Source organism: Mastacembelus armatus, chromosome 21 (assembly GCF_900324485.2).
Source record: "Mastacembelus armatus chromosome 21, fMasArm1.2, whole genome shotgun sequence".
Lineage (NCBI taxonomy): Eukaryota > Metazoa > Chordata > Actinopteri > Synbranchiformes > Mastacembelidae > Mastacembelus > Mastacembelus armatus.
The window spans coordinates 22,475,201-22,491,526 of record NC_046653.1 but is presented as its reverse complement, the minus strand read 5'-3'; the positions used below and the strand labels follow the sequence as shown (position 1 = coordinate 22,491,526).

Genomic DNA, 16,326 nt, shown 5'->3' with positions numbered 1-16,326 from the left:
GGACCGTATCAGTCATCCAGAAATCTGCCAGTACTCACAGCTTATTCTACTCAACTGATCTTGGATGGAGAGTTTTATTTTTTATTTTTGCTTTAAAATACTCTAAAGGTGTTCTGTTACGTTGATGTCAAGGGTCATACTAAGCAAAGTTTACATAGTTTTCACTTTTTTTTCCCTTATACTCTGTGTTGTCCTTCTGAAATATCTGTTGTCACCACATAGACACGGCCCAGGCCTAAACCAAGAAAGCTGTGGGGTTTGTAACCTTATTAAAGCAATTAGCATGAATTGGAAAGCCCAAGTGTAATTAACTGTGAATACAGTCTATCTACCCTGTCTGTTTTGAATAGGTAATGATGCCTCAGCAGCAGGTGTCTCTGCTGGCTGGGATGTCACAAAGTCAATTCTACAGATGATCTGAGGTCGAGCTTCTTTCACACCAATTATCAGTGAAGGATCTGTTTTAATGACATTACTCACTAAGGCTCAGAACGTGGGTTTACAAACAAAATCTGTGTTCAAAACCAATATTGGCTTAGTCTGACATTGTTTACAAAGGGACAAATATCTATGAGAGCTATGGGGGTCGGCCTGTGACTGATTATTAGTGATTATTGATTATGATCAGTGTTCTCTGGACCTTGTAACATCTTCAGACTGTGGCGAGAGGCCATAGGAGTAAATGGACTCAAAGTTAAGTGTGACAGACTCGCCACTGTCTCCTGCAAACACTGCAGCTTTCATGCTGATGCAAATCAAATGCTGCTCTCCATCTGCTGCTGTGATGGTGAAGAAAGGAGCGTTTGATTCCACAGTGCCGACAACACCGAAGTACTCCACATGCACTCAAACCTCAGCTTCACTCCTGTCTGCCTAGTTTGCATGACACTTATGCATATGTGTGTGTGTGTGTGTGTGTGTGTGTGTGTGTGTGTGTGTGTGTGTGTGTGTGTGTGTGTGTGTGTGTGTAGAGAGAGAGGTGGGAATGTCTGTACCTGGGAACAGTAGACAGGTAGGTTACCAGCCTCCTCAGATCTTCTTGTTTTATTCGGTCGTGGTTACTCCTGGCAGGAAATGTCAGGATTGGTCCTCCTCGTTTATCTCGCCCACCTGTACATACACATACAAACCGATTATTATATGAATAATACGAATGATTTCTATTATTGTCAACCAACTTAATCATCACATTAAGACCAAAACAACAATAAAACCATCCTACAGTCTGTGCAGCTACAACCTGATGGCTAATGTCTCTACAGACATCCTCTGGCACCAAGAAACTCCTACAGAGCCTTTTAGTGACATGTTCTGTCATTAAAATAAACAACTGTGGTAGTAGTAGTGGTAGCACCAGGCCAAACAGTAGTAGTTGCAGTATTAACAGCAGCAATAGTAGCACCAGAAGTAGCAATAGCAGCAGTAACAACATAACAACATAACAAAATAGTAGCAGTAATAGTTGTAGTAGTACTGGATGAAGTCATAGCTGCCATCATATTAGTAGCATCAGGATACAAGCACTTATAATATCAGTAGCAGCAGAGTAGTTGTATTAGTAGTAGTTTTATTAAAGTAGTTTTAGTGGTCCTAGTAGAGTACCACTTCTCCATGCACGTTCCTCAGAAGTCATTTCTTTTCAAGCAATAATGACAATTAAAGCCTGAACCAGAACTACAAATATGGAAATGATTCTATCTTATGCTAACATTAAAATCTAAACAAAATCCAGGACAGAAAATCAATAAAGAAACCATTAGAAAACTATTTTTACAGGGCAGACATTACTCTACACTACACCCACCATCAGTCCATTATCACCAAGTAGACCATATCACTGTTAATCTGCACATTATTTCATTCTAATAGCTTTAATATCTCGGTATCTGTAACATAACACCCATCACAGCTACATTAGCCAGTAAACACACTTTCCAAAGCCTCCAAAACCCGTTCGAAATGCAAACTCTCTCTCTCTCTCCCTCTCTGTGATAAATTAAGTGTGCAGAGATGTTTGGGTTAGATTAATGCAAGAAACACAAACCACACTGTTTATGAAACTGCTACTCAGACGTGGAAAATCGGTCTGTGTGTGTGCATCTGAGTGTGTGATTTGGGAAGGAGTATGCTGCTGTAATCTAAAGAGGAATCTCGTTGACAGATTGTTGCTGGCACTCACTCGTTTACATGTTCTCTCTCTCTCTCTCTCTCTGTCTCCCTTTCTTTCACTAAGTCTCTCTGCCATTCTCTCACTCAAGTTTTTTCACTAGTAAACATTATTACAGTGCAGTACTACGACTTGAAAAACTGCTTTTATATCTAGTGCAATATTACACTTCCTGTATAAGGACATTTTTTTAAGACCAACAATTTAGTATAAGCCTGAAATGCACTTTAACATGTTAGCACCATTTTAGTATATACCGGTTTATACTTCAGTATAATTTAGTTTTAAGTAAAACAACAGGTTAAAAGCCAATTAATGTACTTGTTTTAATAATTATAACTTCTGAAGACATGTTTATAAATTACAGCTGAGCTCAAATTTATATTTTTATTTTCCAAAACCCAAAAAAGCTCCATTTACTATCACATTGGAAAAAGAAAAGCAGCTAATGTTTACAATTAAACAGCTTAGATGGACAGCGTTAAAGATAATCTCCAATCATTACCAGATAGTATGGGACTTTATGGGTTTACTTGGCTCCTTGTGACCAGGTGTGCAGGTGTACGTATCACACATGCAGCTGTTGCAGAAAACGTATATCTTTGGTTGGTCAACTTTTGAGTTAACATGATTTTACAGCTTGTTTGCTCAGACTTTAAATATATAACATGGCTGCATCTTGGGGGTGTCACAATGTTCATGTGTCTGTTTTCTGTGTTTTGGCCCACAGAGATCTGTAGCACCAGCCGTGGGGGAGAAGTTCACATAAGTCATGTTCACAGTGTGAAGCGCCTGTGATGATTTTCCCGGCCTGTTTCCTGACTCAGGTGTGTGCATCCTGGTCCACATCAATGATCTCTTTTGCAGTCCTGAATGTTTGGCCGACACCGTGATACTGTGCACTGCAGGGGGCTCATCCTCAGGTCCGCTGTCATATACACAGTTTTGAATGAGCTCAGCTGCAAAACCGCATTGACTACACTAGAGGACCAGCTCTTCAACATGTATGGAGATTCATTAGTGTGTTGGATGAGGCTGTGGACCATGAGGACTTTGACAAAATGTCCCTAGAGTAGTGGGGGCAGCACAGGTCCAGGGATCTGAGGGCATACTCACAAAACATCTGCATAATAAGGCTGAATGTAGCTTCAAACAGAAGCATGTGCTGCCTGGCTTGAGACTTTTTAAGAGTAATTCACAAAACATTTTGTCTAAGAATAATACAACAATAATAAATAAAGTTTGAAAGGCCTAAAAGGCTCCACAGTGCCTCCCCGCCTATGCATTTTGTATGCACATGTGAGAACTTGTGAGTCTTCTGGCTCAGGTCTTTCTATCTTTCTGAGGAGATAAAACAAAAGGTGGTGAAGCACCTTTAAGTATTTTTATGTTTTTCAACATTAACAGTGCAGACTAAAAAGCTGAACTCTGAATAATTCATCCATCTGTCCAAACTATCCATCAAACTAAGATGGTGAGTGAAATGGTGAAAGAGACGATGCACTGAATCTCTACAGAACCTCAGATTCTTTGTGCTGGAGGTTTTTATTTAACTACGGCACTGACTGACACTCACCTGACACAAAAGCGACTTTCTCCTTTAGCACAGGGAGAACATCAGATGCCTTGATGCCGTCAGTCCTGAATGACCCTGGAGAGAGACAGAGAGGGAGAAACGGGGGAGCGTTTAATCCCATTATCAGATCAACATTCCTGTGAGAAAGAGCACACACCCACACACTGAAATCTGCTTCGTTTGTCTTTAAAATTCTGTAACATCATCACTCACACTGTAACCATGGACCACCTTTGTAAACTGTTAGACGCACTTTAGCAGTGAACGCAGCAAAAGCAGTCGCACAAGTATTTTCTGCTGAATCATGTATGTACAGTATGTGGTGAAATAAGAGATTTAGTCCAACTTTTGTAATATTCATATCTTTATAATTGCAGTCCTTTGGTCTTATTCTCTTTCTTTCCCTCTCAGCTTATCTGGTCATCCATCTGTCATGCTACAAAATCTCTCTCTCTCTCTCTCTCTCTCTCTCTCATTTATAGTAATGCTCTCTCTCTCTCTCTCTCTCTCTCTCTCGTCACCTCTCCCCCTCTTAGTAGAGAGCAAGCCCAAATGTACATGTCATGCTGTGTGTATGTGCATGTGACACACTGTTCTGGCTGCAAAACACACACACACACACACACACACACACACACACACACACACACACATTCCAAGAACATTCCTCAGTGAGAACGCTAAGTCTGCAAAATTTATCTGAGGACACAGAAAGGAAAAGAGGCAGACGCCAGCTCTAACTAAATTCATCCCTCCATTTTAAAAAGCCAGATCCATGTTTTAAAGCACTGGCACAAACACAAACCTGATTTATATTATGACATAAGGCTGTAAAAACACAGACTGAGGAGGTTGTTTAAATATTGAAATCCATCATTGTCAGGTTGGAAAAACTGCATGAGATTTGTTGATACTGTTTGTATTTTTACTGATGAACATTCAAAGGTTGCTTGTAACATGCATCCAATCACAGCTGTCAACAATTCTGCAACCAACTAGTTAGTCCCAATTATTAATGTAGCTCAAGGTTAATGATCTGTCTTATATTGTGCCATATTGTAGACACTGTGCCAGGGGCTTACTCAAATAGTATTGATTTAAGTCCAGTTGAGTGTTTATCCAACAGCACAGAGATGGATCGTGTCCATGTATCCAAACCCCTTCAAATGTATGTGGTGTGGTTTTAAATTTAAGATGCATTTTTCCATTTGTTCTAAGCTGCTGCTGATTTCTGTCCATTGGAAATAGCCCCAGGAATAATCAACTCTCTATGTAAAAGTTAGACTATCATTACAAAGTCATGAAGTGCAGACCTTTCAAATCTTTAAGCTGCTTTATCTGTCACAGTAACTGATATTTTGACTTGATGTTGACTGAGATCAATTTACACGTCTTATTATATTGTGAAGAAATGAATGAAAACACAGATGCCTTGAATAATAGATTATACAGTCATGGATAAATATGACAAAGCTGTGATATTCCAAAAAGACTTGAAGTAAATATGACAGTGTAGCTCCCTGATTTCTGGCCTGGTTAGTGAAGGGATAATAAAGTTTCAAACTGCATTAAAACGTTACTTGCACAAAGGCAAAGAAGATGAACTGTGATGTCAATGTTTAAAAACCCCAATAAAAATGTTTCCTAAACTTTGGAGTCTATACAAACCATGGTATCACTTTCCAATGAAAAGAACGTCACAAATGCTTAAGATTCACCTTGTTGAACATTAATAGATTCAAGTCAGAAACGTAGAGTAGGACCACCGTGTCACACACAGATACAATTGTGCGAATGACAAACAGCTCACACACCAAACAGACTGAGACCATATCATACATTTTCCTAAAATCAAAATCAAATCATAGCTGGTTCCTGGAGATGCAGTTAAAACCCAGTCTCATTCAAAATGTTAATTGGATTTGAATCCATCTGGTCCGACACACAGTCCAGTACAAAGTTATTTCAAACACCTGTACACAGAAGCACAGGACCTAATGGTACCGTCCGATTCCAGTAGGACAACGTTAAATCAAACCTCTAAAGAGGCACAAAAAGTGCCTGTGGCAGAGAAGAAGCTTTGTGGCTTTGACAGTTTCACAAAGTTCCTCAGTGAGACCCAGCTGACTGGTTGGACAATGGAGTTGAAGTCAGTCCAGAAAAGATGAGGCTGTATTTGTATGTCTTTGTATTAAAATTTAAATGGCTGCATAGAGAAACAGTTTACATTCCAGGAAATGAGGGAATGAGGAGAGAAGAGTGTATGTGCTGCCAACATCCACAGCTTTTTCTCTCCAATAACATAAAACATACAGCAGAGGAAGTTGGTGTGTGTGGCTGGGCGTTCTGTCCATTACTGCTGAGAGGAAACAGCTTTTGTCATTTCAACACACGGGAAGCTGTCAGTCTTTTCTCTGGATAAACACACACACACACACACACACACACACACATTTCTGTTTTCTGTTGGGCAGTGATTTTCATCTTGTTGTTAATGAGAACGTGATGGTGACCCAGAGGCAGGTTTGGCTATGGTTCTGCAGTTCTCCCTGCTCGTTGGCTAGAAGTTCTGCTTTTGTGTGGAACCAAAAAGAAAGTTGGGTAAATCACCTGGTCCATGACTGTCAAGAAGTCTTTCTAGACATTCAGTTCTCAGGTCTACACTCGTGGCTGAAGGTCTAATGCAGTCTAATACAAAAAACCTACACTACATCTGAAGAGGTCTGAAGTCTTCAGCTTAACATCTGAAGTTTTTATGGTGTTACTACTTCAACTTAAATTAGACAAAGCTAATTTTTGACGTCAACACAAAGGCATAGTTAAAATAATCAGCAGGTTGGTTGATAATGAAAATTTCTACACCAAGCGCAAAAAAAATGACAGAATCAGTAAAATGTAATAGTGAATTTACAGGTATGGAAAAAAATCCTGTAATAAAAATGTTCAGTTTTTAAAATATAACATTTAAAATCTTTCTCTCTCTGTTGGTTTTTTTTTTTCTAACTAGGAAAAGTGGAGAGAGTGATAGAAAGGGTTATGCAAATAGTTTCAACTATCGATACAATCACACACACACCTGCAAACAGGAACAACACACACACACACACTCACACTTGTTTGTGACTGTGAGGATACTGCATTCATTTCCTGAGTAAATTTTATTCTAACTACACTAAGCCGCTCCAAAAACCAAGTTTTACCCCTAAAAATCGTCCCCAGATGTGAGAAAATCCCGCACAATGTGACTTTGGGACACACACACTCTCTCTCTTCAGTGGCCTTGACAGAAATTGTCAACAGTCCATCAACTGCAATAAAAACAAAATTGTAGAGAGTCGGACAGAGACAGACAAAGATGGGGCATGGAGAGCGATTACACTAATATTCTGGTTGTCTTTAGAAAACATCTGAAAACATTTTTAAAAAATGTACCAGTCTGCCCAAATGTGGAAAGACATTTCATTTAAGAAGTCACAAATGTCCTATCACCATCTATTTCCAAATACAGGCTCACGTTCACAAAGCAAACATGTCTCATTGAATCCTGATGGCTCAGACGGCCCTGGGGTGCAGTCCACAGGTGAAAGAGTCCACAAGCTTACTCACTGCATAGACTGTGACACACCAGGGATGAGGCTCGAGCTCATCAAGCTCATTATATTATGTCTTTGGTACATAAAGGCTTTTCCATCCCTGATCCTGTCTAGAGATCACTCAGGTGTTTTTTCCACCTGACTAAACAGCTTCTAATGAGCCCAAAGCCAGAAATCAGATATACAACAGCGGTGATTCAGAGGTCGATGTATTAGTCAAATTTTCAGTTTGCTTTCTGATGAGATTCGCAGCTGGGAGTGGATCTCCTTAATAAGAAAACACTAAAGGTTTCATGTCTTATTCTGGTGACTGTAACAGTGGAGCTTGTTACACTGAGAGTGTTTTAACTCTGTTGTCGTCCTTCTCTGTGTCCTCTCTCTACCTTTAAAACTAAAAACTTTAAAACTAAAGCAAAATGAGTCTGTATTGGAACAGTATTATGCAGCACTGAAGTAACTGTCGAGCATGTTTTGTTCTTTTCTTGGCTTGTCTTTCTTGCTCTCCCCCTCTCACAGACACACATACCTTTGATCCTCCATGTGTTTTCTTCATCGGACATGTTCGCGCACACACATATAAAGTGTGTGTTGGTACGGAAGCAGGTCGGCAGTGATTACAGCAGCATATGGATGTTAAACGCACGAGACTAAATAACTTGGGGGCACTGAATTGACTTGACACAGAGTGGGAAGACTGGTCTTAGAGCCACGGGAGTCAAACCCTCTGGCACGGGAAAACCTGAGTGACGGTCTTCATATTCGCTGCCACGCTGCTCTGGAACGAAGCACCTTATGTGTGTGTGTGTGTGTGTGTGTGTGTGTGTGTGTGTGTGTGTGTGCCCTCATAATGAGGCTGACGTCATCGAGAAACCAACCAGAACATCTGCAACCCATCGCTACATCGATGGAGACAACGTCTGTGTGTACAGTATGTGTGCTCTTTTTTATGTTAGTGTGTATTCGGTGAACTCCCCACCATCCATACAACAAAGAGATTTAATTTCACTGGCAATTATCAGACCAATTGAGTTTGGTAGCTGAAATAGTAGTTCCAGCCGTAGCATTAAATCCAGGAGTGGTACCAGCAGCACAAGCGGCAGTAAAGAAAGCAGTAATGGCAGCAGCATGAACTTTTAAAACAGGTCAACCCATATTTGAGCTGGTTTGATCCAATCCATGTGTGATTACATTAAACCAAACCTGTGTGTATTTATGAAACTGTGATTATAAATATTTGGGATCTAAACTTGATAAATCATTTCAGTTATTATTCAGTTATCAGAACTGTTGAATGATACAGAATAATATTAGCTGTGACGCTAAAGGTTGATTTGATATTGATCGAATGACCTTACTCATATACTGTATATGACTTTATTGACCACAGCAACAAGAAGGGGAGCTGGGGAATATGTTGTCTCGTGCACCTAAGGGGGCAACACCCAACAGAAGAAAAATAAAAGAAACAGTTTTACAAACCCAGACCTAAATATTTCAACCTGAGATCAGGACGAGTCAGAGGTCTGAGAACAGGCAACGTATCCACAAGGTTGTGTCTTAAAGTCACAGTCAAAGTCAAGGTCTGCTCTATTGTCAATTCTGCCAGATGTAGAGCAGATACAGGAAATTGAAAGTGCTTTAGTCTCAGACCCTTAATGCACACAGGTCAACTCTAAACTCTAAACAGTAAATAGTGCAATGTACAAGGACTCCCTGTTTGCTTTACATTTGCTGTTTGCAATGTGTGTGTTGTACACTTAAAAATTTCATAAAGGAAGAAAAGTAGCATCCATGGCATGTACTCTGCTTCCTGCTAACAATCCCATAATGCAGTGTGTCACAACATTACATGGACTACAAAAACAAAACTACAGGAGTAACAGAAGCTTCTGAAATCCCTTTTGGCAAAAACTGGTCCAATAAAATGTCCTGTACTTAGATGAGCGAGCAGCGCCAAGCAACCAGAGCTCCCGATCCTGCAGCAGCGTATTAGCATAAAACGCTCGCTGAATAAACTTCTAATAACCATGAATGAATGACTGCTCTGAAAACCTTTTTCTCTGGGAGTCCGGCCTCATTTACATGCCAGCGAGGACGAACGTAATGAATTCAAATTAAACCTGCTTCAGTCAACACAGACGAGGTCAGGTCAGGGCGTGGAACCTCTGTCAGCATCAGGTCAAAGTCGACACCTGAGTTCACATGGACCATTTTAAGGTCAACGCTAATCACAGTAACAACATAACTAGAACAATAATGTCGCACAAAAATAATTGTTTCGAATGGTCACTGCTAGAGAATAATAAATGTTTGATGTGAACTTTTAAAGGCTGCCAGTTTGTCACATTTTGTTTGTAATGTAATCAAATATGCTGCAAATAACGGTACACTGGAATTACAGTGTTGATGTCAAACTAAGCACCATTTCATGATCCTCTTCGATGGAGAGCAAAACCCTTTACCTGTTGTCTTCTGTTCTTTTTGCAGCTTATTAAATTCAGTGTGGAGTTAAACTCTCACTGTGTGCTGTGTTGATTTAGGCTGGTTAGACTCCACATTTAAACGTGACTCATAGTTGTGAAATTTTATTTTGCCCCCTATTCTACATTATCCACCGACTTTCTGATGCTTGTATTTCTGTGTAGAACAATGATAAAATTAGAGCTATACACACACACACACACACACACACACACACACATACACGTATTTATTCATTTGTGTTCATTTACTGTAAAGCAAAGTGCTGCAGTTTTCTGCAAGCACACACACACACACACACACACACGCACACACACATACACACGCACACACACACACACACACACGTATTTATTCATTTGTGTTCATTTACTGTAAAGCAAAGTGCTGCAGAGTTTTCTGCAAGCACACACACACACACACACACACACACACACACACATACACACGCACACACACGCACACACACACACACACGTATTTATTCATTTGTGTTCATTTACTGTAAAGCAAAGTGCTGCAGAGTTTTCTGCAAGCACACACACACACACACACACACACACACGCACACACACATACACACGCACACACGCGCGCGCGCGCACACACACACACACACACACACACACACACACACACACACACACACACAGTGTCTCTGTGATATATAGCTGTGACTTCAAAGAGGTAAAGCTACACAAAAACCACAGTGACCAAACTGAACCTCTTTCCCACACACAGGAGTCTTCAGAAGCCTTTCAGAGAACATTCATGTTTTTTTCATTTGTGGGAATAAATGCTGCTCTAATGTTTTGTTCCTCTGTATAGTGACTTTTGTGTAGCTGCTCAGTGTATCATATTCATGTGATGCACTTATGCTAAAACATAGCAACCAGATGGATACATGGAGATTAAATTATAGCAAGTTGCACCACAAAAACTATTTCTCAAATTAAACTATGAACTATTTCTTAAATTAAAAGCTCAACCACTTTAAATTTCATTTCACTAAAACAACACAGCTCAAATCATGAAAGATAATGCCAATAGCATTTAATTAAATGATAATTAAACATGTTGGTTCATTTTGCATCGATTTATTAGCAGTTCCTATAAAATGCATAAAAAGTAAAACAAAGTAATACGTATATTTACAAAAATATTATATGTTTGAAGAGTTTTTGGAGATTAAGATGGCCTACTTTATGTTTCCATACTCTTGACAGATGTTAGATGATGACAGATGTTTCCTTATAAACAATACTCCAGTCTTAGGTGAGATATTTCACAGGTTTTTATGGTGCAGCCTAGTGACTCATTAGTGCGAAAGTTGTTAGTTGTCACCAAGAAATGAGGAGGGACTTTATGTTAAAACATAGTGACTGATTTATTAAAAGCTGATTCAACCCAAGCTAGGATTCAAACTTGCACACACACACACACACAGACCCACACACTATTCTAACAACAAACTATAGAGGTAAGGTCACAGTAGGCTCAGCTACACATACACATGCCAAGATAAAGGTGGTGTTCAGTTTTTCCAGACATGTGGATGTTAAAGGTCAACATGGGATCCTGCTGGAACCATTAACACTGCTAACCCCACCATGCAAACATGAACTGGTAGAAGCAGTGCATGAGAACTAAATGACGACCCAGTCTTACAGAAAGGACGGTTAGCATCTCTGAAATGCACCCATAATGCAGTGGGAGTCAGATAAGCAGTCAGTTTTAGGTTGTGTTAAGGTAATGACACCTTGTGAGAGACACAAGCTTTCAATCGGGCCGTGAAGGTGACACTGATGACGCTCAGAAAGCAAAGAGACGCCCGTTTCGGTTATTAAGGCTGTATAAATCACTATATGACCTAATGTGTCTCTCATTTCACAGATCAGCACAACTACAGCCAAAATGCACACAGTCACTGCAGCCTCATGCATCTGGCAGTGACAGATGCATCTCTGTGTGCTTGCTCCATCTCGCAGTTTTGAATAATGATGAGACAAGCACAGTTTAACAGCTTTATGCAAAACTAAACTGTCATGTGTGTGCCTGAGGCCATAACATGTGTCACATTCACACACACCCTGGTCATGTGTGTGCCTAAATGTCTTCAGAAGGCAACAGGTGAGGCTGTCTGCACCCTAACAACTGCTGCAACAACCAGCTGCTGAACCTCATATGTTACCACAGACACAGGGTCTATCACATTAAATAATGTGAGAAATAATTCACTGTATCCCTGGATTCATTTCTGTGAACGTTTAAATGCATTAGGCTATATGGATAGCCTACACACACACACACACACACACACACACACACACACACACACACACATTACCTGTAATATCTAACATCAGTGACGTCAGCACAGGTTACAGTCATCTGATCTGATCCAAGCAACACTTGTCATCCAGTCTCGTCAGCATGTGTTCACTTCCAGGATTAGGCCACATCAGCTGTTTGTATCTATTCCTACATTTGTGTTTGAGTGCTCTTACAGCGCTCTCACACTCTTACAGTATCAAGGGCAAAAAGAAACTATCGAACATCAAAGTCACCTGGGCAAAATATCCACAAATAAAAGTTTCAGTGGAAGAAGAAATTGGCAACATGCTTTGTTGTGTGGAGGCTTTGTCCTATTTACAGCTGGCATTAACATGTCTTTTCTGAATAAAGAAAAATAATAGTAATGCATTGCACTGCATTTTGAAAACTACTGAATTGGCCAGACTCTACCTGGAGGTGACTGAAATGTCAATTTGATGTCTTTCTAGCTATCTATTTATCCATCTATCATCCGTCGATCAATTTCTTTCTTTCTATGTAGGAAATGGTGGACGGACATGTAGTGTAAACTCTGCAGAGAGAGCTGGAGGTGCATGAACTTTATAACACTTGAAGTGACGTTATACCCTACAGTTTTGTTTACATCCAGTTTCCCATAAAACACTGCTGAGGATCCCTGGGGCCGTTTGGGTTGAATGGATTTCTTTCCTTATACAGCACCTGCAATGCTAATTATCGGAATATTTACAGTACAAATCTGCAGTGTTTACATCCATGTTCATTAACTAGGCTCTGCCTTTTGCTCACACATTAATGCACCGACTGTTGATCAGTGGAATAATGTGAAACTCATGGCAGCAAAGTGTATTTCAGTGTCCAGATGGTTGTTTGTAGGGAAAAAAAACAGGAATCAATTCATAAAGTGTGTCAATGCCAAAAAACTCCACTGTTTTAAACCTGGTGATTGTAAGATGATGAGAGACATTACAGCATACACTGTTTCTCTATTAGCCTGACATTTTTCCTAAAGAGGAGCAACAAGTCACTGTATAGTAACGGTCGAAGCTCTAAATAGCAGAAGAGGAGCAGCTGCTTAGTTGAAAAACAAAGCTAAACACACACTATGCAAAGCATGCAACAGGAGCATTTCAGTCCCTTTAAACACTTGTAACAGCATCATGCAAAGCACTGGCATGACGTTGTGCAGTACATGCAGAGCTAAGGGGAAGCGTATTAGAGCAAAGTATTTTCAGAAGCAATGAAGAATCTCCTTATGACTCCCTGTGGACAGCACAAAGCTAATCAGACACCAGAGTAAATCCTGCTATTTATTGGTCTGGATAACTAGTGGTAGGAAAAAGGATGTTGCCAAATTCACTTTTGATCTTCGATACCACTGTCCCATGTGTGTATGAGAAAAAAATATGCATTTATTTGAGTTTTATGGCAGAGAGAGTTTAGATGCAATGATGTGTCTAACATGTAGGACACCACAGGTTAGACTAATACTGGTATTATCTCATAGGGAGAATGATTCATATGCAGTAAACATGATGTGCTTCGCTGTAAGCTAAGGAAAAATACAGAGTTAACGTATACGGTCTCTTCAGCTTGGACTCATACTTGCAGACCAGATCATATCAGGCCAGTCCTGGTCTCTCTCCCCTTTATATCAGTCAGCTCTTTCTTTAATTAGCATCATATGGTTTTAATTCCTCACTGTGATTTATGTTTTTATTGCCACTTCATTTTTATGGTAACATTTAAATCATGCAAAGCGCTTTACACTTTGCTTTGAAAGGTGTAAAATAAATCACGTTATTATTATTATTGCTTGAGTAAAAACATGCTTCATTTAAATGATTTGACCTCCTGTCAACACCAACTGACCCAGAGTCAGTCCAGCTTTTAGGAGCAGTCAGTTGTATAATGTCAACATAACATATTAAACTCAGTTTTCAGTGCTGTTCACCTCAATTGACACCATCGTACTAAATATGAATATTCATTTCCGCCTCATTATTTTAACATATCACCTGCATATATTCTATAACTCTGCAGGGTGAGCAGACTAGGTTTCCTATCTGAATCTCTCTCTCTCACACACACACACACACACACACACACACTTTTTAATGGCCTCAGCTCCAGTTTCCCCCTGCAGAGGAAAACCACATCCATCACTCTTCCAACACAAACCACACACTGCTCTCTCGCTCTTCGTTTCTCACAACCACACACTCAAACTCACACACAGACACACACAGAGAAAGACAGAGCTTGTAATAGTCAAGTGCTTGCCAGGCACCACACTCAGGTCACACACGCAGACACAGCATATGATGTATTCTCCATAGGGAAGCTTCTTCTCATAAAGGGACAGTTGCTGGAAAGAAACAACACAATGCAATTATTAGAGAGGCAACTGTCTCTGTCTATCTGTGTGTATCTGTGCAGCTACTCACTTCTTATTTTTGGATAATTGACTTAATATGTGGCTCTCCCTTTTGTTTCCACTGTTATAACAATGAGCTTTTCCTCCTATTAAAGACTCAAGGCTGCTGTGCACGCACACGCTCGCTCGCACACACACACACACACACACACACACACACACGACTGCCCGAAGGCCATAAAAACAAACTATTCTCACATACTAAGGAAACTGAGGGAGACCTTGAGTATTTTAATGTTCATGTATATACAAATACATGTATAGTGTATTACTGTGTGTTTCTCTCTCGTCCATCGGCACCATCTGACTCATTCAGCAGGAACCAATCAAATCAAAGCTTTGGTTTGGGGGTGATGACAACATTTGCGCTGCGTTCCTACCACATGGAGAGGTGCCATCTGGAGGGCGCTGACTCAGCACAACACACACAAGTACAGCAGAATCCCTTAGTATTGTAGCCTGGAACCAAACAGTACTGGTCTAAGGAAAAGCAAACTGGAGGCTAAAACCAGTGTGGTGATTTGGACTGGAAAAACCTCCTTGTTTTTTTGTTTTTTTTTTTTATTTGCTTCTAGTGTTGTCTTGCAGAAACTGTAGGTATAATGGAGGTGAATGAAATTTCATCCCTGGTATTTACAGCATTGTATAATCGCATAAAATATTCAAGACCAACATTCCAGAAACACTGTCACTTTTCCTTTTGGTAGAAAGCTGCTCACAGCAGGATCTGTGGATTATCCCAGACAATAATCTTATTCATGGAGAGTGAAGAATTATTTGTTTTCTGTGAGCATAATAAAACAAAATTCATCACATTGTTTTTGCGGCGCATGAAGAAATATAACACTAACCCAGCTATCACAACACCAAAATTATTTTCATGGCCTCATACCACTAGGAGAAAATATGCTTTTTTTAAATTTGGGTGGACTAATCCCTTAAAGACTATTGGTTGTAACCACCGGAGAATCTATAATGTATAAAATAGACCACGGTCACAAGTGGGCAGGACCGCACTTTACACATCTGGTTAGCACTTGGTGTTCAGTATAAGGTAGCAGTGTGCTGCTTACTTAGCTAGCTGACACAGTCTGCTCATTTAAGGTCAAATGACTCCAGCCCACGGTTTTTAAAGGACAGTAGACAAGACTGACAAATTTTCAGAAGAGAGCTCGTAGAAACTAAACATCACCTGAGAAAACCTCCACTGCATAGGTGTTCCTCTGGTCAGGTGCCACTGAATGTCATGTATGTGTTGGGTAACTACAGCACAGCACAGCACAGCACAGCACAGCACAGCACAGCACAGCACAGCACAGCACGCCTATGTCTATGTCTAAAGGTCACTGAAGCAGTACAGGGGTTATTAAACGCTAACAAAATAATGGTTTTGATGAGGTGGTCAGGTTTTACAAGGGCAGCCGTACATATTTAGCCACAACATCATAATTCAGCTTGATGAAAGGAACCCACTGTCCACCTTATGGAAAAGAAGGGCCAATTAGCAAAACAGATGGTCAATGATGATGAGTGTTTTCTGTATATTCATGGCTCTTTCATTAATGTAGCCTGATGATTTAAATGGAATGTGATGAATGGTCCATATGCTCCGATCTTTAAAGGCTTTGAGGAAAAGAAGTAAAGATCATAAAGGCGTGAAGCTTCACTATATGCAGCACATTTTTGCAGGAAAGAGAAGAAAAGAGAAAATGTAGATGTCTTGTTTATCCTGCTAGGATACTCGCACACACATGAACAT

The 16,326-nt window shown here is 40.1% G+C and overlaps 1 protein-coding gene across 2 annotated transcripts in view; it reads right to left on the bottom strand.

Annotated features, from left to right (window-relative positions):
- Nucleotides 1-16,326, bottom strand: part of kalrna (kalirin RhoGEF kinase a) — a 100,159-nt gene that overhangs the window by 68,716 nt on the left and 15,117 nt on the right. For both annotated transcript variants that reach the window (XM_026295190.1, XM_026295187.1), the window contains exons 2-3: nt 3,744-3,818; nt 996-1,110 (exon numbers count right to left, since the gene is read on the bottom strand). In XM_026295190.1, the coding sequence (XP_026150975.1) occupies nt 996-1,110; nt 3,744-3,818 (190 nt within the window). The remainder of the gene's footprint in view (nt 1-995; nt 1,111-3,743; nt 3,819-16,326) is intronic.